At 34.9% G+C, this 25,919-nt stretch overlaps 1 protein-coding gene across 1 annotated transcript in view; it reads right to left on the reverse strand.

Annotated features, from left to right (window-relative positions):
- Positions 1–704: 704 nt before the first annotated feature.
- LOC128228376 (sushi, von Willebrand factor type A, EGF and pentraxin domain-containing protein 1-like) overlaps positions 705–25,919 on the reverse strand; it is a 42,521-nt gene continuing 17,306 nt past the window's right edge. The window contains exons 31-63 of the mRNA XM_052939665.1: positions 23,627–23,780; positions 20,921–20,975; positions 16,960–17,192; positions 16,654–16,835; positions 16,334–16,434; positions 14,490–14,752; positions 14,118–14,288; positions 13,958–13,998; positions 13,752–13,825; positions 12,584–12,767; positions 12,362–12,439; positions 11,929–12,090; positions 11,429–11,602; positions 11,112–11,288; positions 10,730–10,903; positions 10,412–10,585; positions 10,126–10,299; positions 9,628–9,801; positions 9,253–9,426; positions 8,859–9,032; positions 8,410–8,583; positions 8,100–8,273; positions 7,701–7,871; positions 7,063–7,236; positions 6,783–6,956; positions 5,533–5,706; positions 5,018–5,191; positions 3,875–4,048; positions 3,432–3,605; positions 3,011–3,187; positions 2,412–2,541; positions 1,928–2,010; positions 705–1,160 (exon numbers count right to left, since the gene is read on the reverse strand). Coding sequence (XP_052795625.1) covers positions 1,932–2,010; positions 2,412–2,541; positions 3,011–3,187; positions 3,432–3,605; positions 3,875–4,048; positions 5,018–5,191; positions 5,533–5,706; positions 6,783–6,956; positions 7,063–7,236; positions 7,701–7,871; positions 8,100–8,273; positions 8,410–8,583; positions 8,859–9,032; positions 9,253–9,426; positions 9,628–9,801; positions 10,126–10,299; positions 10,412–10,585; positions 10,730–10,903; positions 11,112–11,288; positions 11,429–11,602; positions 11,929–12,090; positions 12,362–12,439; positions 12,584–12,767; positions 13,752–13,825; positions 13,958–13,998; positions 14,118–14,288; positions 14,490–14,752; positions 16,334–16,434; positions 16,654–16,835; positions 16,960–17,192; positions 20,921–20,975; positions 23,627–23,780 — 5,042 coding nt within the window. The 3' untranslated portion in view covers positions 705–1,160; positions 1,928–1,931. The remainder of the gene's footprint in view (positions 1,161–1,927; positions 2,011–2,411; positions 2,542–3,010; positions 3,188–3,431; positions 3,606–3,874; positions 4,049–5,017; positions 5,192–5,532; positions 5,707–6,782; positions 6,957–7,062; positions 7,237–7,700; positions 7,872–8,099; positions 8,274–8,409; positions 8,584–8,858; positions 9,033–9,252; positions 9,427–9,627; positions 9,802–10,125; positions 10,300–10,411; positions 10,586–10,729; positions 10,904–11,111; positions 11,289–11,428; positions 11,603–11,928; positions 12,091–12,361; positions 12,440–12,583; positions 12,768–13,751; positions 13,826–13,957; positions 13,999–14,117; positions 14,289–14,489; positions 14,753–16,333; positions 16,435–16,653; positions 16,836–16,959; positions 17,193–20,920; positions 20,976–23,626; positions 23,781–25,919) is intronic.

Consider the following 25,919-nt stretch of genomic DNA (forward strand, 5'->3'; position numbering starts at 1 on the left):
AGTCCTCAAGGTGTCATCATTATAAACATTACAAAACATTATTAAATACAGAAAGGTACCTACATCTGGAAATTCCATTAAAATATAAGATTGCGTTTGCTAGGTTTCGCTGCTCCAACCATAAGCTGAATATTGAACTTGGAAGATATATAAATACTCCGCAAGATGAGAGACTTTGTATATATTGTCTGAATCAACATTTGACAGTTATTGATTGTGAATATCATTCATTCTTTCAATGTCCTAAATTCGATATTATTCGTAGACAATATCTTTTTAACTGGTATTCATCTGGTAATAGTTTAAATGATTTCTACTCTTTAATGTCTACTGAAAATGATAATACAATATTGAAGTTAACAATCTATGTATACCATCTGTTAGATATGATAAATGTGTAAATCGTATGTTGCAACTACTATACTATGTTTGTTTTTTTGTACATTTTGTGTATTTTGGGCCGGTGGCCTTTATTTACTTGAATAAAATGAATTGAAAAATTGAATTGAATTTACACGCCAATTAAGAGCTATTCAGTTCGCAGTTAGGCACTTGTTTCTCTTCACAATATACTTTTAAACACACGCATACACAAACACACACGCACACACACACACTCACACACATACACACAAACACATATAGAAATCATCAATAGATTTTAAATTACGTAAAGCATTTCTCATATCATAGAAAAGTCCACATACATTCAAAAAACATGATATATTTCTCACAATTTACATACAATGTTATCAAACAAAACGGTATCCATTGAAGCCTTGTGCAACATTCATCTTGTTTGTGCTTAGGTCTGCATGTTAACACACAAACACACTTATTAAAATAAATGAAGATATGTGCAAACACAAAATACATATGAGTATCAATTGAAGCAGAAAACAATAAAGCAAACCTTTAAAATGTTTTTTTTTCTGAATAGTTCTTTTCTAATCTGTCGCCACGAGTTAGTATTGGGAACATATCACTTTTTTATTTTCCGTTTACACCTTTTGATTATGCTCAAAATATGTGTATCTTGAGATCATAAACGTTTTATTGGAAAAAAGAGGGTTTTAAGCAAGCAACAGCTAATCAAACAATACACTATTTATATAAAGACGTTTCTAGATTCGCTGTAACTGACTTCATCCGTTCACATTCTGAAAATATATAACAATCACGCATACAATTACATATATATATTCATGTATTTCATATATTAAATGGGATATTGTGCATGTTTCTCTTTTGTGATATATTTTGTGTATATTTAGTTACAACCTAATACTTATATAAAAAAGGTGACTTTAACACTTGAATATCACCTTTCAACTTAGAAGAGAGTCTTAACTCTTACCGGTGGACCATAATGATGTTTTCTGCAATACTCCTTTTGTTACTTTATTCATTTGAATTTTCTATTTTTTTAGTTTCATGTATATAAATGTTTCATTAAATCAATGTTTTACATTAGAGTATACCAATCAGTCAGGACAAAACATTTGTATTTGTCTTGCCATTTTCAGTCTCTAAATGTTGTACTCCGCAGTCATCTGTCTAATAATAGCACTTTATTCATTTAATCCACTAGATTGAGACAGTGGTTGTAACGTTATCAATTTACTGCCCATATCTACCCTACAGCTTTTTTGAAACAAGAAATATGTAGAGTAAACGAGATGATGGAATAACTTACTCTGGTGGCTGACTGGAAAAAGTTTGGCTACAATACACGTGCATATTCTCTAACATGCCCACCATTTATAAACACCAATTGACTAATGTTATTTGTTTATGATTTAAATTTCTAACTGCAATTATTGGAAATTAACTTGAAAACAATCATATTTATATTCAGTTATTTGTCCACTTAGCAACAAGTGAAGAACGTAATTTTATTATTACATACATAATAAAGTATACGTACGTGATCATAGGGAGCTATCACTGTACAAAGGATTGGTCGCTGTAGACTTGGGCCCATTACAATCTCTTTCTTCCAATTGATCACTTAAATGAGTGTAATACGTTGTTGATGTCGAAATATTTATTTGGAAGTATCACATTCACTAAAAGTATACTATCTGCGCTTAATTGCTCGAGCCTAGCTCGCATTATGCATGAATAAAGAAATACAAACTTTTAAACTTGTCGTATATTATAGAAATCTAAACCAAAAAACTGCACTTACTGTTAAGACATTTGTAAATCCTTTCTCGGTTTAAGATGGATATGCATATATATTTTTTCTTGTATGGTAAATGTTAATTAAAGATTCGGTACCAATGGCAAATTATACACAGTTCTGTTTCAATGAATGTGATAACTTTGTTTGTTGAATAGTGCTGTTAATTTTAAGGTTACACATTTCAAAGGAACGATTAACGTTTAATATTCAGTAGAGTACAGACCCATCCAGACGCGTATGTCCGTTCATGGAGAACTTTCGCACCATGAAAACAGCTAATATTACAGTAAGGATCAGAAATACAAGTCCTACGATTCCTCCGATTACACCGCCCACAACAGCAACACTGCTTTCTAAAAAAAGCATAATTCATAAGGCCCAAAATTGACGGAAAGGAGACTAAAGTAGAAAGTTAAGACTAAATAAAAACCTGAAGGTGAGCAATTGAACGGTGAATACAATTCGTATTTTCATAATTGAGAAAATTAAAATGTTTCTTCAACAGTCATAGCGACGTTCTAATAAGTAAGTAAAAACTTCACATGTCCTTGATGAAAAAAAACATAATCCATATAAAGGAAACAATGTTTGACATAATGAATCATAGTAGATTCATCGAAGTCTGAACAAGTGTTCAAGATACAAACTAAAAGAAACTTTTATACTAATCTCCCTGCAGAAAATTATAACACTATTGATATATTTAAGTGAAAGGAACGGAAACAAGGGACTCTATAAATGATAACATAAATAACCTGTATGTAATCCTATATTCTTCTCGATATATATGGGTTAATATTTTGCGAACAAATTGCATGATACCTATCTTTTGACAGAACGGCACCTTGCTGTCCCATTCACCAGTATATGTGCATGATGTTGTATCATTTCCTGCGAAAGTATAACCATCATTGCAAGTAAACCAGACCCGGGCTCCGTACGTCGTCCCTTCAGCCTGTATTGCATTTCCATTTGAAAATTCCTCAACTGGTCCACAGTCTGAAAAATTAGTAGTTCATTGCGAAATTCCGTTTAATTGGGTTTGAAGGTCATGCTAAATTAAGACGATGGATCTGTTTGACTCATTGAAAAACAATTACAACAGGAGGTATTTTCACGTGTAAAATATATAAGATACTGAGCCATGTTTTCACATGACTTCAAATATCGTGTACGGCCAATGCTGTAAAAACAAATCGAAAATGTACACATGTACACAAATCCGGTATAAACGACTATTTACCCTTGATTTCGCAAGAAGGTCCACCATAACTCCATTGACCGTCTTCTAAACATTCAGCCGTGTTGTTACCGTGCAAGGTGTAACCAAGGTCACAGTTGAACATGGCGGTAGAACGATACACAGTGTCAGATATTTCAACGGTTCCGTTCGTTGGAAGGGAAATTGGGCCACAATCTTAAATCAAAAATAGTAATTTGATTCAAATCTCTTGCGTCAAAAGTGTTTAAATATGTCATTGTCGCATGACAACAATACAACAGTAACCGAAACCTAAAGACTTTAATAAGATGATAATTTTTAATGGCACAAATATGACAATACATTTTATAATAATGCGAATGCTATTTAACTACCTATTACTTCATTTTAGGTTTTTCACATAAATATTGTCACTTTGAATTGGTGAACCGCAAACACAAAGGGAATCTTTAGAAATCAAGAACCTTTTATTAAACATTGGATATTAGACGTGCTCCAGGTTCCGTTTTCAGTACAAAGGGAAGAATCGTTTGAGTTCGCATCGAAGCCCGGATCACAGTTATACACCAATTGGGAGCCGTATGTGGTAGTGTTATATTCACCAGATCCATTTGTAGGAATAAGGGGCTGTCCACAATCTGAAAAAGCAGAAAGAATGTCCCATGTTATACTACTGTTTGCAATAGAACTTAGTATTTGAAGCATCGAATTATCGTGCTTTGCTCTGCCCAAAACCAACAATTGAATTTCAACTCGTTTCAACATTTATGGCCTGTTCATAGACTTCACGCATAAAGCAACAACGGTTTTCCGTTGACAGTGGTTTCGCGTTATAACGTTACACAGAAGAGACGTGCTTATTATACCGCAACCCATTTACACACGTCCAATTTGAATTGATTTCACCTCACCTGGTGAATTAAATCGCCGTTTTAAATACGCTCGCGTGAACGGCAAACTTAACGCTTTGGAGAATAAACAAATGTCCGAATCCACCGTAAAAGCGTTACATAGTGACTCTCTATTCGGTTACAATAGAATCGCGATCGTTCTATGTATTACTAATTGACGAATCCATTTTGGTTGGTCTTTTTACAAACATAAGTAACTATCCTTTGTTAAAATAAAATTCAGTTTGAGACTCGTGGTTGACTGAGATATGACATTTAGCCTTCATGCTAAATGAGGTCAATTGTCTGGTAGTTTATTTTAATATCCTACATAATTCATTGTTCAAGGATTTAGTGAATATTGATAAACTTTGTTGCTACGCAATCCAGCTTTCTTTCCCAAAGATCATCACTGATCAAGCATTGTATTCATCTAGAACCTCCCTATAACATAAAGGTAAATCGTATTTTCCGTTTTCCTATTCAGCTCTATGCAAATACTATCCCATTGGACCGACCAAACAATTCGTATCAAGTGCAAACAATGATAACAACAAACCACACAAGGCTATAATCAACATAATATACATTTATATCATTATATAATTAGGAGCTATAGAAATATATTAGAAAAATTGCTTCCATTATCATATCAGGCGTGATATTCGGAAATGTATATGTTTGCTTACGTCGTTGGATTGACTTTGTTATGCTTACCCTTTATTGTACAGACAGGGTGAACACTGCTCCAGTTTCCATTGCTTTCACATGTCCTGGTCGCATCCCCAACTAACACATATCCGGGATAACACTCATATGCAACGACCGACATAAACTCATGAGCAGTGTAGTTTACTAAGCCATTGTTAATGCCATCTGGAACTGGACATTCTGAAATATTAAAAATTATTCATTCAGATTATTGTCTTCAGATCGGACAAGTGTCATTTATATATACGTATAAATGCATTTTAAATAGCCATTTCACACGCGTAACATTTTTAACGCAAGCTGGTGCCGACAATAACATGTATATTAATTTGACATGTATGCTTTAACAGTTATTTTACATACAACAGCACCATTATTATCATGTGTACGACTTTCTAAATACGTGCTGGACTGTTACTTTTGCTGAAACCAAAGCCAATTCCGACAACAAAATAAACTTGCGAAAAATGCACAATGTCGATACATTGATTTATGTTTTCTAAACAAAATGCAATACTGACCTCTAATCTTGCACAATGGAGTTGTACCATTCCATTCACCAGAATCTTGACAATAAACCGTATCGTCACCAATAAGATCATACCCATTTTTACAGTAAAATACTCCAACTGATTCGTAAGTAGTTCCATTCCTTACGAATTTCCCGTTTGCTTGTTCTTCTAGCTCATTGCAATCTATTTAATTACACCATGCGTGTAGTAATGGGATAAACAGTAATTAGTGATTTAAAATAAATACATCATTTATGATAGTACACTAGTAGATAGATAGTTACGTTTTATTCCTCCAGTAACGTTGAGCATACCATATTTACAAGTATAATATAAAACATAGATATTCAAATATCATGTACATAACAAACGTTAATTTACAAAAGTCATAGCGTACATACATGTAGCATAGTAACAAGTTACACAAAAACGTCATGGATCACAACAGGGGTAAGCCCAGTATTATTTAAAACAATGTTATATCGCAAGGCTTAGGAAATATAATTTTTTACGCTTGTAATTATGAATAGGGAGATAATTATTTCCCTTGCTTTGATATAATGTCCAGTACGTGGCGTGTTATTAGTTCTACATGGGTGGTTTAAAGCGCTAAATACTCATTAAGCTTTGGAACGTTTGATCGATCGGATTGAAAGTGTTATAAATTATATTATTGATGTTATTGGGATATTAATTGGATCAGCAATTTGTATTATTATAAATTATCGTTTTTATGTACGCGTGTGTCAATTAGTGTAAGCAAATAATATTTGCTTCTTGAATTGATTAAATTCCACAATAAGAGCTCTGGAAGAGCATATGCTTATGATCTCAAATATTTAATTTGAAATTATTATTGAATGCTACATATGATAAACAGTATTGTTTATCCACATGTATGTATAAGTCAACGTCCGAGTGCTGCAATGGAATAAGGAATAACCGGTGTCACATGTGTATTGTGCAATAGCTTGAAGCTCTGTGTCTTCATATGCCACATTCCCTTTCTTCGGTGGTACCAGATGACCACAGTCATAACATAAACAAATAATTGCTTTAAAACCTGCACTTGCCTTCATGAGCTTTGGAGCATAAAACAGATTTAAACATAGACGGTTTGCGATAAATCCAACAAGTTATCCCCTTTTTCAAGCTGGTCCTCGGATCCAATAATTTTGATATAAAACATAGTTAAATATCGCCATACAAGACAGATACTCCCACATATGAACAAATCCAAATACTGTCGTGACACTAACCTTTGATTTGGCAAAATATTTCTGGATCACTCCAGTTACCATGTGCTGTACATGTCGATAAGGACCCGCCAATCAAATCAAATCCGTCATCGCATTTGTATTGACTGTGCGATTCATATGTGGTGCTGACGTACATCACTGTACCATTTGACGGCTTGTGAGGGTCAAAACAGTCTGAAAAACACGAAAATGCGTTTAAAATTGTAATCATTAAATTATTCATGTGAGTGGGTATAAAATATTCAAGATGTTAAGATAGGACACATGTGGGAAAATGTACCTTTTATATAACAGGCTGGGGGAGGTTCACTCCAAGAACCGTTACTTAAGCATTCCGTTTTATCGTCTCCGATTAGATCGTATCCCGTTTCGCAAACGTAAAACGCTGTTGCGCCGTAAGTCATATTACTGTAACTAACAGTTCCATTAACTGGATGCACCAAATGGCCGCATTCTGAAATATTATTTAGAATAACGTACGTTAATTTAGGTCAAGTGCAATAGAAACAATAGAGACTATTCAAGAAGTCAAATATTTTCTATGATATTTTTACCAAGATAAAAACAACAACAATGAAACAACACGCAAGCGAAACAAAACGTTATGTAAACCAATACCGATGATTATCAAACGATGCTTGTATCATTATTATTGAATTTAAGTGACTAAAACGTTTCGCAATGCAAACGGCAAAACATGGGATCTCTACCTCTGCTCGTACATAATGGGTCTTCTCTGCTTCATGTACCATCATACAAAAAATCTCGACTTTTCGCACAGCTTATGTCATAACCAGTATTTCAGGAATAAAGCCTATTGCTTTCGAAGTATGTAGTTCCCAAATGAGCATGGCCATTCTTCTAGACACAGATAGCAATAAATGTATATCATTAAGATCTATGCACATTTCTTTATACCTTTAATTTGACAATAAGGCTGGTCTGACCACATTCCATCTTTGTTGCAGATCCTTAAATTGTTGCCGATCAAGGAATAACCGGTGTCACATGTGTATTGTGCAATAGCTTGAAACTCTGTGTCTTCATATGCCACATTCCCATTCTTCGGCGATACCGGATGACCACAGTCTTAACATAAACAAATAATTGCTTTAAAACCTGCACTCGTCTTCATGAGCTTGAAAGCACAAAAACAGGTTTAAACATTAGACGGTTTGCGAGAAATCAAATATTTTATCCCCTTTTTCAAGCTGGGTCTCGGATCCATTGATTTTGATATTAAACATAGTTAAATATCGCCATACAAGACAGATACTCCCACATATGAACAAATCCAAATTATGTAGTGACACTAACCTTTGATTTGGCAAAATATTTCTGGATCACTCCAGTTACCATGTGCTGTACATGTCGATATGGACCCCCCAATCAAATCAAATCGGTTATCGCATTTGTATTGACTGTGCGATCCATATGTGGTGCTGAAGTACGTCACTGTACCATTTGACGGCTCGTGAGGGTCAAAACAGTCTGAAAAACACGAAAATGCGTTTGCAATTGTAATTATTTCATTTTTCACGCATTCATATGCGAAGCTATGAAATATTATTGTTAAAACTTTGCATGTACATCCTGTAAAAGAACGGACACGTGTGGGAATATATACCTTTAATGTAACAGACTGGGGGAAGTTCACTCCAAGAACCGTTACTTAAGCATTCCGTTGTATCGTCTCCGATTAGATCGTATCCCGTTTCGCAAACGTAAAACGCTGTTGCGCCGTAAGTCATATTACTGTAACTAACAGTTCCATTAACTGGATGCACCAAATGGCCGCATTCTGAAAGATTATTTGGAATGATGTATATTCCATTATGTTAAGTACAAAGGAAACAGCAGGAGAAAACCAGGAGCTAAAGACTTTCTGTGATCTTTTTAATGTCATAGAGATATAAAAACAGATGACAAACAAACAGAAAGTAAAGTAAGCGAACAAAACAACACGCGATATACACCAATTTAGATATGTTCATAAAACGATGCTTGTTTAATTATTATTGAATTGAAGTGACTAAAACGTTTCGCGATGCAAACAGAAAATAATGGGATCTCTACCTCTGATTGTACATAATGGGTCTTCTCTGCTCCATGTTCCATTAAACAAACACTCTCGGCTTTGCGCACCAGTTAAGTCATAACCAATATTACAGGAATACTGAACTACACTTTCGAAGTATGTAGTGTCCACATGAGCATGGCCATTCTCTGGCGACAAAACAAGACCACAATCTGTAAAAACAACGTAAAAGACGTCAACACAAAGCCCGCTTGCTAACAATCTACAGATATAGCTGTCTGAAAGACCAAATCTTTCTGGTAGTATATGTATACTTCTCAAATTAACTTTAGCATTCCAAAAGTGTTGCTCTTTCAACAGAACATATATGCTTTCTAAATCAAAACTTTTAACATTATTTCATATTGCTTTTGATCATATTGGTTGCAATACCTTTGATGTGACAATATGTATATGGACTGCTCCAATTACCATCTTGAAGACAGATGGATATGTTGTCACCGATGAGATCGAAACCAGTGTCACAGGAATAAACACACACTGATTGATAGGTTGTGTTTGTAAATGACGCCGAGCCATTAGTCGGTACGGAAGGAGAATAACAATCTGAAATTGATTAATCAAACATGGGTATTAAAACGTATTCATGCTCGGTTAAGATAAAACCTGATACTGTAAGATACTGATTTGTACTTTGAGGCGTCAATTTGGAGGTACGATGCTTATTCAACTTCAACATTTTCATTAAGTCAAACTATGAAAAAAAACACGTTACTAATCTATGAAGGTATGAAACGCAGAATTTACCCTTTATTCTACAAAAAGGTGAGCTCTCACTCCAAGATGCGTTGCTAAGGCAGACGATTTGACTAGCTCCAACCCCCTCGTACCCCACATCACATTCAAATGTTGCTTGAGAACCATACGTTGTGTTGGAATAGATAACACGACCATCATCAGGATTATACAGCGGTCCGCAATCTGAAAAAGTGTAAAATGATAACCATTGGTTTTTCTATGAACTCTTTACACAATTGCGTATATTCCATTCGACCAAAAACTATGTGTCGAGTTAAATCATCTATATATCTACGAAAACGCCATTTGCCGCCCTGCCTTCAGCTATAAGTTCGTAGGCATGTTTTTGTCATACGCCATGAAGTTACAACGAAAGTCGAAAAAAGGGTGTTATAAACGTTTAAAAAGACTCTATAGAACATCTCCTAATCGTAACAATTCAAATTCTATTTCGGAGTTGCGCTAGATATTTAATGCAGATCTTGAGTACCTCAACGAAAATAATACCTTTAATGATGCAAACAGTGTCCATTGACGTCCATGTAGCATTCTCTTGACAACATACACGGCGTTCTCCAACAACCTCGTATCCGTCATTGCAAGAGTATGTGGCACAGTCATCAAAGAGCGTCGCTGTATAAAGCACGTCACCGTTTATAGGGGAAGTAAGATTGCCGCAATCTGACAAAGATGTTGATCATGATAGAGATATAATATTATATTATATAGCTCATGCGTTTTCAAACTGTAAACAAGAAGGAAGCCAATAATTGACATATGAAATACTTCATACCGGTTAATATACAGGTGGGTACCGGTGAACTCCATCGCTCATTTACTTGGCACTGTCTAGTTTTGCTTCCTTCAATATGATAGCCTTTTTGACAGTCATATAGAGCAAAAGCCCCGTATGTTGTGAAAGGCGTATATACGGATCCTTGTGGCGGGTCGGGCAAGGTTCCGCAATCTATTATTCGAAATAAAGATGCTGTAAATCCAATGCCTTCAAAATCCTTAGTTGCATTTTACATCTTCATAATAAAAAATAAACAAGCAGTCTAGGATACTGTTATGTTAACGAAAATAGTGGATGGAATGTTAATACACGTACCCTTTAAAACACATGTTGGTTCAGAGTCACTCCATTGTCCACTGCCTAAACAATCGCGAGAATTATTCCCAATCAGAGCGTGGCCAAAATCGCATGTGTAAGTGGCTATTTCTCCGTAGGTTGTGTTACCAACAAGTACATTTCCATTTTGAGGAGAAACAAGTGGTCCACAGTCTGCAATATACATTAAACCTCTGTAATAACACTGATTGTGTGTTTGAATACACCGCGATAAACTTACAAAAAGGTTATTGTCGCAGAGGGGATGCAAACGTTTTGCGCCATCAACGTATGTAATTTGAAAAAAATAAATGCGTACATGTAAATGATATGGTATTCTCATATCGCTCAAACCTTTTGAACCAAGCCGTTTGATTATTACCTTTAATCATACAAAACTGATGAACGCTGCTCCATGATCCATTGACTAGGCATTGGCGATCACTAGTTCCAACAAAGTCATACCCATTGTTGCATGAAAACGTTGCTGTTTGAAGATACGTCGTACCATTGGGTGTCGTATAAGCGCCATTCAGCAATGGTGGAGGTATGTCACAGTCTGGTTCGTTAAGAATAAACAGTTGCATATGCATCACAAGAAAATGAACGGTTTATTTAAATAGAATGCCTATTCTTCTCTTCAAATAAGAATTGGGAATATAATCACACAAAAGACGCCAAAGTAAACAAAATACTCACCTACTACTTCACAAGTGGGTGGGTTATTAGACCATGTCCCGTCTTCGGTACAAATTATGGTGATGTTTCCATTAATGCGATATCCAAAATAACACGTGAAATGCACATGAGTGTTGTACAATGTTATTGAAGTGGAAGCCTGACCATTCGCTGGAGTATTGAATGACCCGCAATCTATAGGAAAATACCACTCGTTTTAAAACAATACATATGTGAAAAACCAATATTTATGTGAAAAACTACAGAAACAAGTTCAGTAGCCAAAAGTTTAAACATAAACCGTGTTTAATGACACAGGGTAAAGCCATAGAACACAAAAACAAAAATTTGCAAAAAAGAATCATGGAACAACAACACAAAACTCCACAAACAGCACAGTGCATATATACTATAAAAACTAGGTATATTTACCAAGGACTGTTAGGTACACAATACATAGGATTTTTATTGCATTTTATATATTGTTACTTTTGAATTTGGAGAAAAGGCAAAAAAACAACCCTTTGGCTTGCACGTTGAGTTCGTTCCTGTCCATAACCTGTTCGATTGACACGTGCGGTTTTCGTCCCCGACCAGGAAATGACCAGGATCACATATGTATGTTAGAGTAGAAGGATAAGAAGTGTCAACATGGCCGTTATCAAGGAATATGTCTCCACAGTCTGTCAAGTAAATTGTATAGGTTTGTATATTGTAACAAGTATTTCGTGATACATTTCTTATGCATTAATCATTTGGGGTGTGGTTGAAATAGTTGAAATGACAAATGTGCATGTCATAGGAAATATTAATCTGCCCTGGATATTTCTGAGTGAAAAGGGCAAAATAGAGCAATGTTTCTTGTTATACTAATATATACACTGCAGAACCATTGAACACTTACGTTTAAAGTAAGTAACGTGTTCATTTTGTACAACCAATAAACCAACATACTTAGCTCGATAGGCCAAAACGAAGAATCATTGATTGCATGTGAAACAGCACCGCAGCTTACGTAACCTTTAACAAGGCCTGAAATACAAAGATTGCCAGAAATATTGTATGTTAAACATAAATAAAAAGAAGTTTCTTTAAAAGAAAAAATATTATACATTCTTGAAGCTCAAACTACATGCAAGGTATGAAAGTAACTGACTTGTGTTTATCGAGACTTACCGGATGGAATGGAAACGTGGTATTTCTTATCAATATCGAATACATAGTTAAATGTCACGGATATTCGTCTGTTGATAGGATCGTAAATAACATCTGAAGACGTAGATACATCTATACTGATTATCGCAGTGTTGTTTTCGCTTTCATACATCGTGATAAACGCTGAGTTTGTAGGACGGTTAAACTTTTAAAAAAATAATAGCTAGTTATGGGTTATCAATATAAACAGGATTTATTGTTTTCAGTGTAAAATCGTATTTTATTATATGTTTTCCGTTGGATTATAGAGATTTGTCAGTGTAATGATATTTCACTGATACTAACAGTGAAAATAACAAATTGATATTTTTCACTGTTTTGAAATTTTAGCCCGCTCTCATTTCCAAATCAAACGTTTACGCGCACGGCGCTTGGACACAAATTCAACAACGACATTTCTGAAATGACATTACGTTCGCATACAATTTGGTGCGCTCTTTTTGAAAATCAACAATTACATTCATTTAATATTCACGGCATAAAAGAATATATTTTTTTCGTTTCAGTGAAAGATTACAATATATTTCACCTCGTGAACGCCAAAATTATATTCTGCTTTCGTTGCTAAGCTTCGTTGTTGACATGACGTGGTGTATTTTAGTTTATCAGTTAATCAGCGGTGTTGTATGATTTCCCGCGAAGTTCGTAAAGTCGGAAATTTGTAAAATATTTTAAATACATGCTATAAGATCGAATTTATGTTCGAATTTGCTTTCGTCTAAAGTTTTGTACTGAAGCAAAGTTTAAGCATTCAGTTTAAAAAAAACAACTTTTAAACATGGAATTGTCACTCCCCTTATAAACTGTTAATTGTGTTTATTTCCCGGAAAATCTTTTTTCAAACATATGCATTCTTTTTAAAGATCAAATTATTATTTTGACATAATTTATTAGATATAGGATGAAGTATTCATTTCTTTAGGGAAATAACTTCCTTTCATTTGAAAAGTAGTTCTTAAGTTGATATTTTCACTCCTCCGCTATTATATCAATGATACAACTCAATTTCAACGAAAAGCACGAACTAAATGTTTTTGTTTGTTTGTTTGTTTGTTTGTTTTTTGTGTGTGTTTTATCTAAGTATGTGTAATAAAAATATAAAGGATAAAATAATCGAAAAACAACGTACTGTCTGGTCGATTACGATAATCCACGTGTTTGAAATTCCTTGACGTTCAACTCGCAATGGCGTTGGTTCTTTCACTAAAATCATACGATATATTGTAACAAAATGCTTTACAGTATTATATTCAATTCATTTTTTACTTGAAACAATGAATAAATACGCGTAAAATATCGAATATATAATCATGAAGACAATTATGAACACCTTACCTGATACGGGTATTTTTATACATCTGATCACGTTGCTTAACCTTAAAAGAGAAAGGAGGTAAAATGATTTTTGTTATGATATTTGTGTTTTCAATGAAAGTGATATTTGAGACGCATTTTCTTTTTCTCGTTTGCACTGAGATAGGAAAATATTGAGTACCCGAGGTTATTATCCGTAGCGTAATAGCAAAGACTGTGATCTCGCCCGCTGTCGGTCTGTGTTGGTATCCAAGATACGTTGACAGATAAGTAGTTCCAGACATTGTCAGAAGTATGTTCCACATTCGAGCGCACCATTCCGATCGGTGAAATAGTCGTTAAACTTCTCAGTCTGCAAAAGAAAAAAAAATAATGAAATTCCTCTAAAAAGAAAAGGGCTTTTTGTCAAATCCCCAAGCATCGAAGATGTCAGTATTATATGTTTAGGAATCAAGAAGTGTGGTTTCATGTTCTTGAACGGCCAGAAAAGTATAGTATATAAACAAACAACCTGTCTTTACTACCACAATCAAAAGGCAGAACTATTTCTTACGGCCACTTGCTCCTGGCTTTCAGTGTCAAATTAAATCGATCTCCTACTTCGATTGCAAAACAATCATTCGCATCAGATGTTGGTTCGACAAACTCCGGTTCCGATTCACATGTACATCCAGAGCAAGTGATAACGTGAACGAGAAATTGCAGTGGTATGCTGCTTAATGGCACTGTAGAAGCGGTGTTTGCAAAGTCCTCAATTTGAAAGGCAACCGCGAAATACCCACCTTGACGAGCGGAATACGAGATGGTACATGCTGTCTGAAAATTTAGTATAATACGTATGTGAAAAACTACAGAAACAAGCTCAGTAGCAAAAAGTTTAAAAATAAATCCGGTTTAATGGCACTGGGTAAACGCCAACGACATAGAACACCAAAAACAAAAAATCTCAAACAAGAAACATAGAAGAACAGCACAAAACTCCACAAACAGCACAGTGCATACATACTATATATATATATAAAGACATGTTTATCAAGGATTGTTAGGTACCGCCTTGGAACGGTCAGTAAAATGTAAAATGTAATTTTACTGGGGGTTTAAACCAGTTTACGTGCACAAACCTCACTCTTATCCCAACAATCCTGAATAAAGAAAAAACGTAAAAGGTAAGTTGATACTGACAAGAAACTGCTTGCTTTACATCTTTCAGTCATGTTTTATGGTCAATAAAATATGTTTAAATACATTCAATTGATCAATACACGTTGTTTCCGGGTTAATACAACCATCACGTATTCAGTTTTGTATAATATGTGTGTAACATAACATAGCTCTTTATCTATTGGTAAGAAAATAGTTTGCATATATGTAAACAATTTAATTGAAAGAAGCAGTGGCTAAATTGGCAACACATCTGCAATTAAGTTTTGTTTATATGATATATTTGCGTAGAGTAATTAATGTTATATCGAAAGAATAGAAGAAAAACATCGATATTTCTTTTTTGATTCTTTAAGAAACATTCTTTAAACGTTCATTATTTAATCAATTGTTTTGCTGATAACGCTTTGGACAAAATTTAACATCATAACTTCATCAAAAGAAGTAAGACGTCGCAATATAGATCTTTAGATTATTTTCAATCGGAATTCAACTAATCGGATATATAGTTTTAATTTCTTCTGTATACTGCATTTCTGCGATGCACTTCGGAAATGGTACTGCGTTGTGGTGTTCAGCTCATAAGCGATACGCCAAATTATAATTTACAGCCAATGTTATTCCGAGAAGGATATATTTATCTTTATATATAACGCGCGTTGAACATGAGCTAATAAGAGGCATTTCAGATGGCACACAAATGTTTACTTTTCCTTATTGAATTAAGAGTCAGCTTTACTTGCCAAGACTGTTATGAAAACAGCAACAGATTGCTTAAACAAGTAGGTAAGAAACAAAATACTTTGTTTCAGTTTGAATTAATAGTCAATATAACAAATCTTTAGTGATTTATCATTTGTTTACCAAGCAAATTTTGAAAAATGCAAAATCCCTCAAGAAACACGTCCATTGCACAAGAGTTACACTCTTGTATAAGGCTTATGTGGTTTCCTGCGTGGGAACAAACTCGTACAAAATATATAATTGAATATATAGACAATTATCATCCGCCAAATCTCTTTTTCTGGAATGGAGACCCTTGTGAAGGGTTACATTCAAATCTCGGTGAATTGACCGCACTGGTCAGAACAATACTGTCAGCGACTGACACTAGTTGTTATATTATACACAATTTAATTTATCTCGTCCAGGAAATGTGTAAGTAAGCTCGCCAAAGGATTGCTAACTAACACATTTCCAGAACTCATGACAAATCCTTTATTTGTAACGTTGTACCTGGTCCAATATCGCATTAGCAAACGCATTGCACACACCACTGCACTCGTCTGCTGCATTAGCCCATCGACATCGAACGATGTCTCCATCAACATCGCCAACTAAATACAGAAATAATATTTAGAAAAAAACACAAACAAAGATTTTCTAGGAAACAAATTGTTTTCAAGATACCTAATGGCGTCAACATATAAATAAATAAAAATTAACTAATATAATACAACAGAATAATTATAAAGAAATCTCTATGTAACAAAATAAACAGTATAATGTATCAAATCGATAATTAAAAAAACTCTACAAAGTTTCTTCTAAAATACCTGGAAGGCTTATAACGTAGTCACATCCTCGTAACAAAGCGACAACAGGCGCCATTTCAACCGTCGGGGACCTGTTAATTAGCCCAGTATCCGACCGCAGCGTCAGGTCTACGGACGCTTTGAAAGACCAAGAGCTGTCAGCGCCTACTATCAGCGTACTGATCCAACAACATGCGGAATACCTGGTGAATGTTTTGAAAATTATGTATATTTATATGTTTTGTGAAGACTGATATATTATGCATAGCATGTGATACAAATAAACTCGTAAGATAATTGTCCATACTAGCATATGGCGAGTCTTACCCAAATGAGAAAACTGACACACTTGGTGTATACCGAACAGTGTATCTTCCTGTTGTCCAGTCTTCTGTGGCGTCATAGTCTGTACACTGGTACAGAAGCGACCCAACATCGCCTGTGCAGCCAGATAAACATGACATAGTTCCTGACCCTATTAAGCTTCCTGAGCTGATGGTATTGTCATCACAGCTGTGCCCGCCAGATCGACGCCAAGAAATCCGGAAGTGAATCAGAATCTTAAAACAATAAAAATTTCAATTATACTGATAGTGTTACTACTCGCATTTAATCGGATTGTATGACAGGTAGTGCGCGTAAATAAAAATTATAGTCATTAGGCTAAAAAATATCCAATAAAATTACTGCAGACAACACCCTGACAAAAAACAAGTAGCATCACAAGGCCATATTGACATCAACCTCATGGTGGCATATTACTGCCGTAAGATAACCTGATAACGTGTGCGACTTGTCCGAGGCCTGGATGGGGGTATATTTATTTCCATGGGGATTTCATGTCACTCCAACGCAGAAATTTATCTCCCACCTAGGGGATTGTGAGTTTAGCAAGGTTTTAAAGTAAAATATTGAAAAATAATGTAATTAACGAAAGAAACTGTTAATAAACAACTTTGTCAAATTTTTTTTAAGTTTCTCGGCATATCGTTTTAACAAAGGACTGAACTGTTCGATTTAGGTCTGATTTAACAAATTGGTTTCATGTTTAGCTATTTGGTCTCTCATTGAAACACATGTGCTATCAAAATGGAATGCTTATACGTTCGAACTCAACAAACATGTATACGTGCAATCTAAATGTTGTCTGACATTTTGGCATTTTCCTTACATAACTGCAACATCATATCGCTCGGTAAATAAGAGTGGTATTAACACAACCTATATCAAACGTTATCAGCTTCAACATCATCTCAATTGTTCCTTTAAACAAAAATATATGCATTATTTTAAGCTATAAATGTTTTCAATTTCCATAATTCCCCGGATGCAAATTTGCCACCGTGGTATCACTATCAGCATATATCCTAATAAATAGACGCTGACAATGATCATAAGACTCACAATGAAAACAATTGTTTGATTCTTGGTAGTTGCGCTACAGTAAAGCCCGCTCATTACCAAAAACGCCAAGACGTGCTCAACAACAGCTGCAATAACATTTATTTTAGCGTCAAACGTACCACATGATGGTCCCTACGACCCAGTTCCAAATAAATACAAATGCAGCTTCAATAAAATCCAACATACAATCAGAATTCCTAACCACAGAAGGAATCTACAAAAACCCTTCAAGGGTCTGACAAGTCTTAGTGTGAACACGGTCAAGTATAGGGGATTTATACTTAAGTCAGTTCAGTACTCTATCGTATATTAATTTAATTGAACAATAAAGCACATTCAAAGTCAAACAAACTCATGATATACTCTAATTAAATGCCTACTCAGACCCTAATATACCACAGTTTTGCAACCCAATTAAAGACAAATAAGATACAAATTAACTTGCGTTCGCTTCATATACTAGAAAAGTAAAGCGCAAATCTAAAATATGGTGCCATGTTTGCACATTGACCTTGTAAGGACCATTTTATTGACCTTGAGGTAATTGATGCAGCATGTCCTTTCAATGTTCATTAGGAACAAGAGCAATACAAATTCATAAACGTTTATTACGCACTTAATTGACAAAAATATTAAGTATAGCATAAAATCAATTTTGGCATGTAAAGCCGCAAATTGTCGCAACTCCGGAAGTTATTCCGCTTATTCAAGTAGTATATGTAAGATACTAATAAGTTGGCACGGGTAACCATTATTATAATTGTTCATTTTATATGAGTTTGCACAAGCTCTCATTTCACTTGGCCAAAACATACATTTATGTGAGCTAGCACTAGCACAGAAGCCGGCACTGGATCCAACAAAACCCAATAGTTATGCAAAAAGCTACAGAAACATGCTCAGTAGCAAAAAGTTTAAACATAAATCCGGTTTAGTGGCAATGGGCAAACGCCAAAGACATAGAACACAAAATCAAAAACAAGAAACATAGAACAGCATAACACTCTACAAACAGCACAGTGCATAAATACTATATATATATAAAAATAATTAGTATGTTTATCAAGAATTGTTAGGTACAGCATTGGAACGGTCAGTAAAATGTAAATTTACTGGGGGTTTAAACCAGTTTATGTGCACAAACCTTACTCTTATCCCAACAATCCTTAATATAGATAAAACGCAAAAGGTAAATCTTATCAAAGTATGCATTAACTTGAGGAAACTTATCAATAAAACAAATAATAATAAAAAACCGAAAAGGTAAACCCCAAGTACTTCTATGATTAGAGATCCCAACTCTATCTGCAGACAGAGGGAAACAATTCAGAGCACCTAATGCAAAAACTTTTCAAAGATACGATGCATAGTAATTTCGGCGACCTACGTATTGTGCAAATGTTAGTTTAGCGCACGCGCATAGCACACTGCATATAAACAATTTCAAACGTTACGATACAATTTGTGAATACAAATACAATTAATAAATATGTTAATTAATAGAGTAAAACATTTGTATAGGATGTCCACGATTATGTTCATGTTTATGTTCGGCGATTATCAGTTTTTCGGCCAAGGCCCGTGGAATGTTCACATGTGAATTCAATTTTCGCTTTTAAATCGAAATGGACGGAGTGCTGTATTTACTACGTAATCAATTATGAAATTCAAGACATAAAATAAAAGAGTGTCAGTGATTCGTTCTAAACAAATTCGGATAGACTTGTAAATTCTTTAAGCAAATGAAGGGAAATGACTCATCGGCAGCATAATGTTGTCCGCTTTGGCTTACTATCAAAAACTATATTTAATTTAAGGGTAAGTTTGCTTATCGTCGTAAAGCTTGAAGGTGACAGGAATACAACTGGAGTGGTGGTATACATTAAAATTTATATAGTTAATTTACAAAAGAATAACAGTTGAAGTGTCCTGAAATTTAATTAGGTAACGTATAATATCAAAATACAATAAATATTTTACTTACCTAAATGGGATTAACTCGTTTAATCTCGTTTTATATTTTTAATTATTTTCTTTCCCTTGTGCAAGCACATAATAACTTGTCGAGTTTTAGTAAAAGCTAAAGAATGTCAAAATTCTTTAAAAAAATAGACTTAAGCTTGTCATTAAATGAAAGAATGTTCCATGCTATGGTACAGTGACGCGTGATGTAGCCTTTTTAATGATTCTAAGAAAAAAAACTGTAGTACAATAAGTGTGCAGAAAACTTGAAAATATAAGGATTCAAATTCATTTTGGGGGCTAACGTGAATTTTTATTTTGAGCGGGGCTTTCAAGATCGCATTAATGCCACCGAAATGAATTTCAATCCTTAATTAAACTGTTCAATCATCGTAATATCCTGAATAATCAGATACTTTCCAAAAACAATTTTGAGTATAATGTACAATGTTAGTTGAGGTAAGAATCATTACATTTAAAGTAAATAATAAACCGTCTGTTTCGCAGAGAACACTTTAATTTTAATAAATTTTTTTTCATATTTGCGCATATCTTACCGAATCCGAGTCGGGTTCCCACATTATGATTGCTCCTCTAAAATGTGTGCCTGATACAACACAACAAATCGCGAATAAAGCTATCAAATTTAACATCTTCTTGTCATTGGAAACAAACTTATTTTAAAAAACAATCTACTTAAATATCAAAAAAGTTGATCATAAGCGACATAGTTTTGCAACATATCTGTCTGAAGGCAGACGATGTTATGATAAATACGAAACAAAACGTATATCTGAAACTTCCTGATATGTCTGATTTCGTATGGCGAATCACAAACGCCGTAAATAGGAAGATATTACGCAGAAGTATGATGCCAGATTTAATAGTCTGTCCATCCTTTTCCGATATTAGAAGAAAGTACCTTCACACCTATTTTGTTAGTACGCCAAATAGTATTTGATACACGGATTGAAGAACTTGCACAAATGACAAAATTAGTTTTATTCGTGGAATATAGGTTCTGTCACGAGTCTTCATATCAGGGGCGTAGCAAGAAGGTTTGTGATGTGTACGCAAGTACTTCCCCGGAAAATTATTGTTTACCAGATTGTCTGTAGTGACTTCTCGGAGCATTCTGACCCCTTAACGTATTAAAGTTTTGTCAACAAAAAGATAATGGTTTAATTGATATATAGAGGGAATGAGGTTGATCATAAAATGATCATGATGGCTGACAGCTACCACAATGCATTTTTAGGCAAAAAAAGCAATAATATGTGTGATCAGCATGTATACAGCTATACAAGCTAATGCTTGTTGACGCCCTGAAAAAAAACCTTAAAAACCACGAGTATTTATAACATCATCATTCAACATTTAGTCACTACAAACCCGGTACTTATCGCAACGGATGCTATTAGTATTGTTCTGTATGGACACAATGAAACAATCACTCGAACACAAGCGCAAGTTTCCTGTTTTTTTGCGTCTTACAAAATTATCCCACACTGTCAAGTTGCTTCTCTTAATATACAAGCAAGACAATTTACTGGTGGTCATGGTGTTGCGTTGGTAGGTTTTAACTCTTCTCATGACTCTGAAAGATCACCCAGCACAACACTTTGAATGGCTGGATAGAGGTCTTGTTGATCGGCCCTGATTGTGTCAGACAAATCGGATGGCTTTTCTGCCTCATCAACACTGACCGATCTTGAAGTGTCTCTCGTATTTTGGCAAATATAAATTTATTTATATCATCAATTATAAAAAAAAAGTTTAAAAAGTCGGCGGTGTGATGTAAAAATTTAATGATAAAATACGATGGTTATGTAAATATCCAAGTATTATATGGGTAGTATTTTTCTTTTAACACTTTTGGCTGTAAGTACTATTGTAACAAGCCAAATATGTAATACGCAGGTAAAATTTAGGAAAAGAAATACTAAGAATACAGCTTTATTGCACCACCGCTACACATGTACAATACATATAAGTGTGTATGTAAGTAACAAAGAATATTTATACCTTGTTCTCCATCTTCAAACTTCTCTGTGAAACATCATCTCGTGAGCTGAAGATCTCGGTTGTATGTATCAAAGATAGAGTCGTGCAGCGCCTCTGACAGCTGGTTAAGTCGCTTCGGGAGCGGATACTGCGCCGAGTAGCGTGTATTAGCGTTAAGAAGGCGTTCATCCAATTCTGCAGACAGGTGATCAATGAATGGCAGGAACATGTTTATCTTCTGTTGGAACTAAGGTCTATATTCCGGTGGTGTCAATTGGCTTTGCGCAACTCTTTGAAAAGATGGCTCAATGGCATTGTGTTGGGCAATGTTTATGGCACTTTCGAAGTGAGCGTCTCATATTGCTGGGTCATTACTTTCGTCGTTGATCATGGGGTTTACAACCTTTGACTCCTATTGCGACGAAAAGATCACAGTCATTCTTTTGTAATAGGGCAGTTAAGTCAATCAAGCCTGACAAGACGTGTTCGGTGTCCATTATAGTGATTATAGGTATTAGCCATTAAAGCCATTTGTTCTATTGTGCTACAGTCTATAGCGTCGACTACAATGAATCCATAACATGGGCTTTTGTTACACTTTCTCAAAATATCTTCAACAATGATTTCTCCACATATCTGTGTGGCTAAATCTGAATTTGCAATAGAACTTAGTGTCAGAAGGGTTTGAAGCATCGAATGATCGTGGCTTTGCTCTGCCCAAAACCACCAATTGAATTTTCAAAGCGTTTCAACATCTATGGCCTGTTCATAGACTTCACGCATAAAGCAACAACGGTTTGCCGTTGACAGTGGTTTCGCGTTATAACGTTACACAGAAGACACGTGCTCATTATACCGCAACCCATATACACACGTCCAATTTGAATTGATTTCACCTCACCTGGTGAATTAAATCGCCGTTTTAAATACGCTCGCGTGAACGGCAAACTAACCGCTTTGGAGAATAAACAAATGTCCAAATCCACCGTAAAGGCGTTACATAGTGACTCTATATTCGGTTACAAAAGCATCGCGATCGTTCTATGTATTAGTAATTGACGAATCCATTTTGGTTGGTCTTTTTGAAAACATAAGTAACCATCCTTTGTTAAAATGAAATTCAATTTGAGACTCGTGGTTGACTGAGATATGGCATTTAGCCTTCAAGCTCAATGAGGTCAATTGTCTGGTAGCTTATTTTAATATCCTACATAATTCATTTTTCAAGGATTTAGTGAATATTGATAAACTTTGTTGCTACGCAATCCAGCTTTCTTTCCCAAAGATCATCACTGATCAAGTATTGTATTCATCTAGAACCTCCCTATAACATAAACGTAATTCGTATTTTACATTTTCCTATTCAGCTCTATGCAAATTTTATCCCATTGGACCGACCAAACTATTCGTATCAAGTGCAAAAAAATGATAACAACAAACCACACAAGGCTATAATCAACATAATATACATTTATATCATTATATAATTAGGAGTTATAGAAATATATTAGAAAAATTGCTTCCATTATCATATCAGGCGTGTTTATCGGAAATGTAAATGTTTGCTTTCGTCGTTGGATTGACTTTCCACCACGTTGTTATGCTTACCCTTTATTGTACAGACAGAGCGAACACTGCTCCAGTTTCCATTGCTTTCACATGTCCTGGTCGCATCCCCAACACATATCCGGGATAACACTCATATGCAACGACCGACATAAACTCATGAGCAGTGAAGTTTACTAAGCCATTGTTTATGCCATCTGGGACTGGACATTCTGAAATATTAAAAATTACTCATTCAGATTATTGTCTTCAGATCGGACAAGTGTCATTTATATATATAAGTATGAATGTATTTTAAATAACCATTTCACACGCGTAACATTTTTAACGCAAGCTGGTGCCGACGATAACATGTATATTAATTTGACATATATGCTTTAACAGTTATTTTACATACAACAACACCATTATTATCATGAATACGACTTTCAAAATACGTGCTGGACTGTTGCTTTTGCTGAAACCAAAGCCAATTCCGACAACAAAATAAACTTGCGAAAAATGCACAATGTCGATACATTGATTTATGTTTTCTAAACAAAATGCAATACTGACCTCTAATCTTGCACAATGGAGTTGTACCATTCCATAATCTTGACAATAAACCATATCGTCACCAATAAGATCATACCCATTTTTACAGTAAAATACTACAACTGATTCGTAAGTAGTTCCATTCCTTACGAATTTCCCGTTTGCTGGTTCTTCTAGCTCATTGCAATCTATTTAATTACACCATGCGTGTAGTAATGGGATAAACAGCAATTAGTGATTTAAAATAAATACATCATTTATGATAGTACACTAGTAGATAGATAGTTACGTTTTATTCCTCCAGTAACGTAGAGCATACCATATTTACAAGTATAATATAAAACATAGATATTCAAATATCATGTACATAACAAACGTTAATTTACAAAAGTCATAGCGTACATACATGTAGCAAAGTAACAAGTTACACAAAAACGTCATGGATCACAACAGGGATAAGCCCAGTATTTTTTAAAACAATGTTATATGCGCAAGGCTTAGGAAATATAAATTTTTACGCTTGTAATTATGAATAGGGAGATAATTATTTCCCTTGCTTTGATATAATGTCCAGTACGTGGCGTGTTATTAGTTCTACATGGGTGGTTTAAAGCGCTAAATACTCATTGAGCTTTGGAACGTTTGATCGATCGGATTGAAAGTGTTATAAATTGTATTATTGATGCTATTGGGATGTTAATTGAATCAGCAATTAGTATTATTTTAAATTATCGTTTTTGTGTACGCGTGTGTCAAGACATTCGATACTCTACGTTTAAAATCCTTAAATCTTTTATCGTGAACTGGGTAATGTTTCATTACACCATGAACAAGTCAACATCTTTCTAATCTTTTAAATCAAAGATAGTCTCTAGAAATATTATGCCACTCGATTCTAAGTCCGACTTAAATGAACTAAGGACGTTTTTGTACCCTGGCACAGACAGTTGTTTCAACCTTATGTATGAGGAGGTCTGCCAATTGGATTGTAAAAACAGTCAGAAATTGCAGTGACAGCGCCTGTTTTGATGATATAAGTGATTGATACGCTCTTGTCTGTGTTCCATTGTTTGTCTGTTTCTTCAGTCACAAGCTCGACAAACAACCGCTCCGCCGCTTCATTGTAGTCGTTGTATGATACCACGCCGACAAGACCACAGCACTATTCTACATTGCCACTATCGGAAATCACTTCGGCCCATGGTTCTAGTTTAAATAAATGGCCTTTGTCGAAACGTATTACCATTTACGTATTTACGTTATTCGAGATTGTTGAAATATGTTACACCCCCACTAGATTTACCTTTTACTGATCGTTCCAAGGCGGTACCTAACACTTTTTGATTAAACAACCCTAGTTTTTTTTATATATTTTAAATGTAGTGTCTTGTTTTTGAAGTTCTGTGCTGTTGTTCCATGTTTCTGGCTAGTGATTGTTTGATTTTGTTTTCAGGGATTACGTTTAGACGTTTGACTACAGTAGTTTATCATATAAATATTAATGACTTAAGAACTTTATTGAAACGTGAGCTAGGACGGCACGAGTGCAGGACCTCTTTAATACGTTTCGGTTTGTAACTCGACCACTAATGTGCACTACAATAAATCATTTAAGTTATTGAGCGGAAATCGTTTGCCTAAAGTCATATTGAGCTTTGATCTACGGACACCTAAATGATTAAATGCCATTTTACTGATCATGAACGATGTGCCTATAAATGTTGGGGCTACAACAAGTAATTCTGAAGTTACTGATCGGAATCGAAAGCGTGGCGCCTAGGATTGTGGCGCAAATGGCGACTTCGCCGAAGAAAGTA

Source organism: Mya arenaria, chromosome 3 (genome assembly GCF_026914265.1).
Source record: "Mya arenaria isolate MELC-2E11 chromosome 3, ASM2691426v1".
Classification (NCBI taxonomy): domain Eukaryota; kingdom Metazoa; phylum Mollusca; class Bivalvia; order Myida; family Myidae; genus Mya; species Mya arenaria.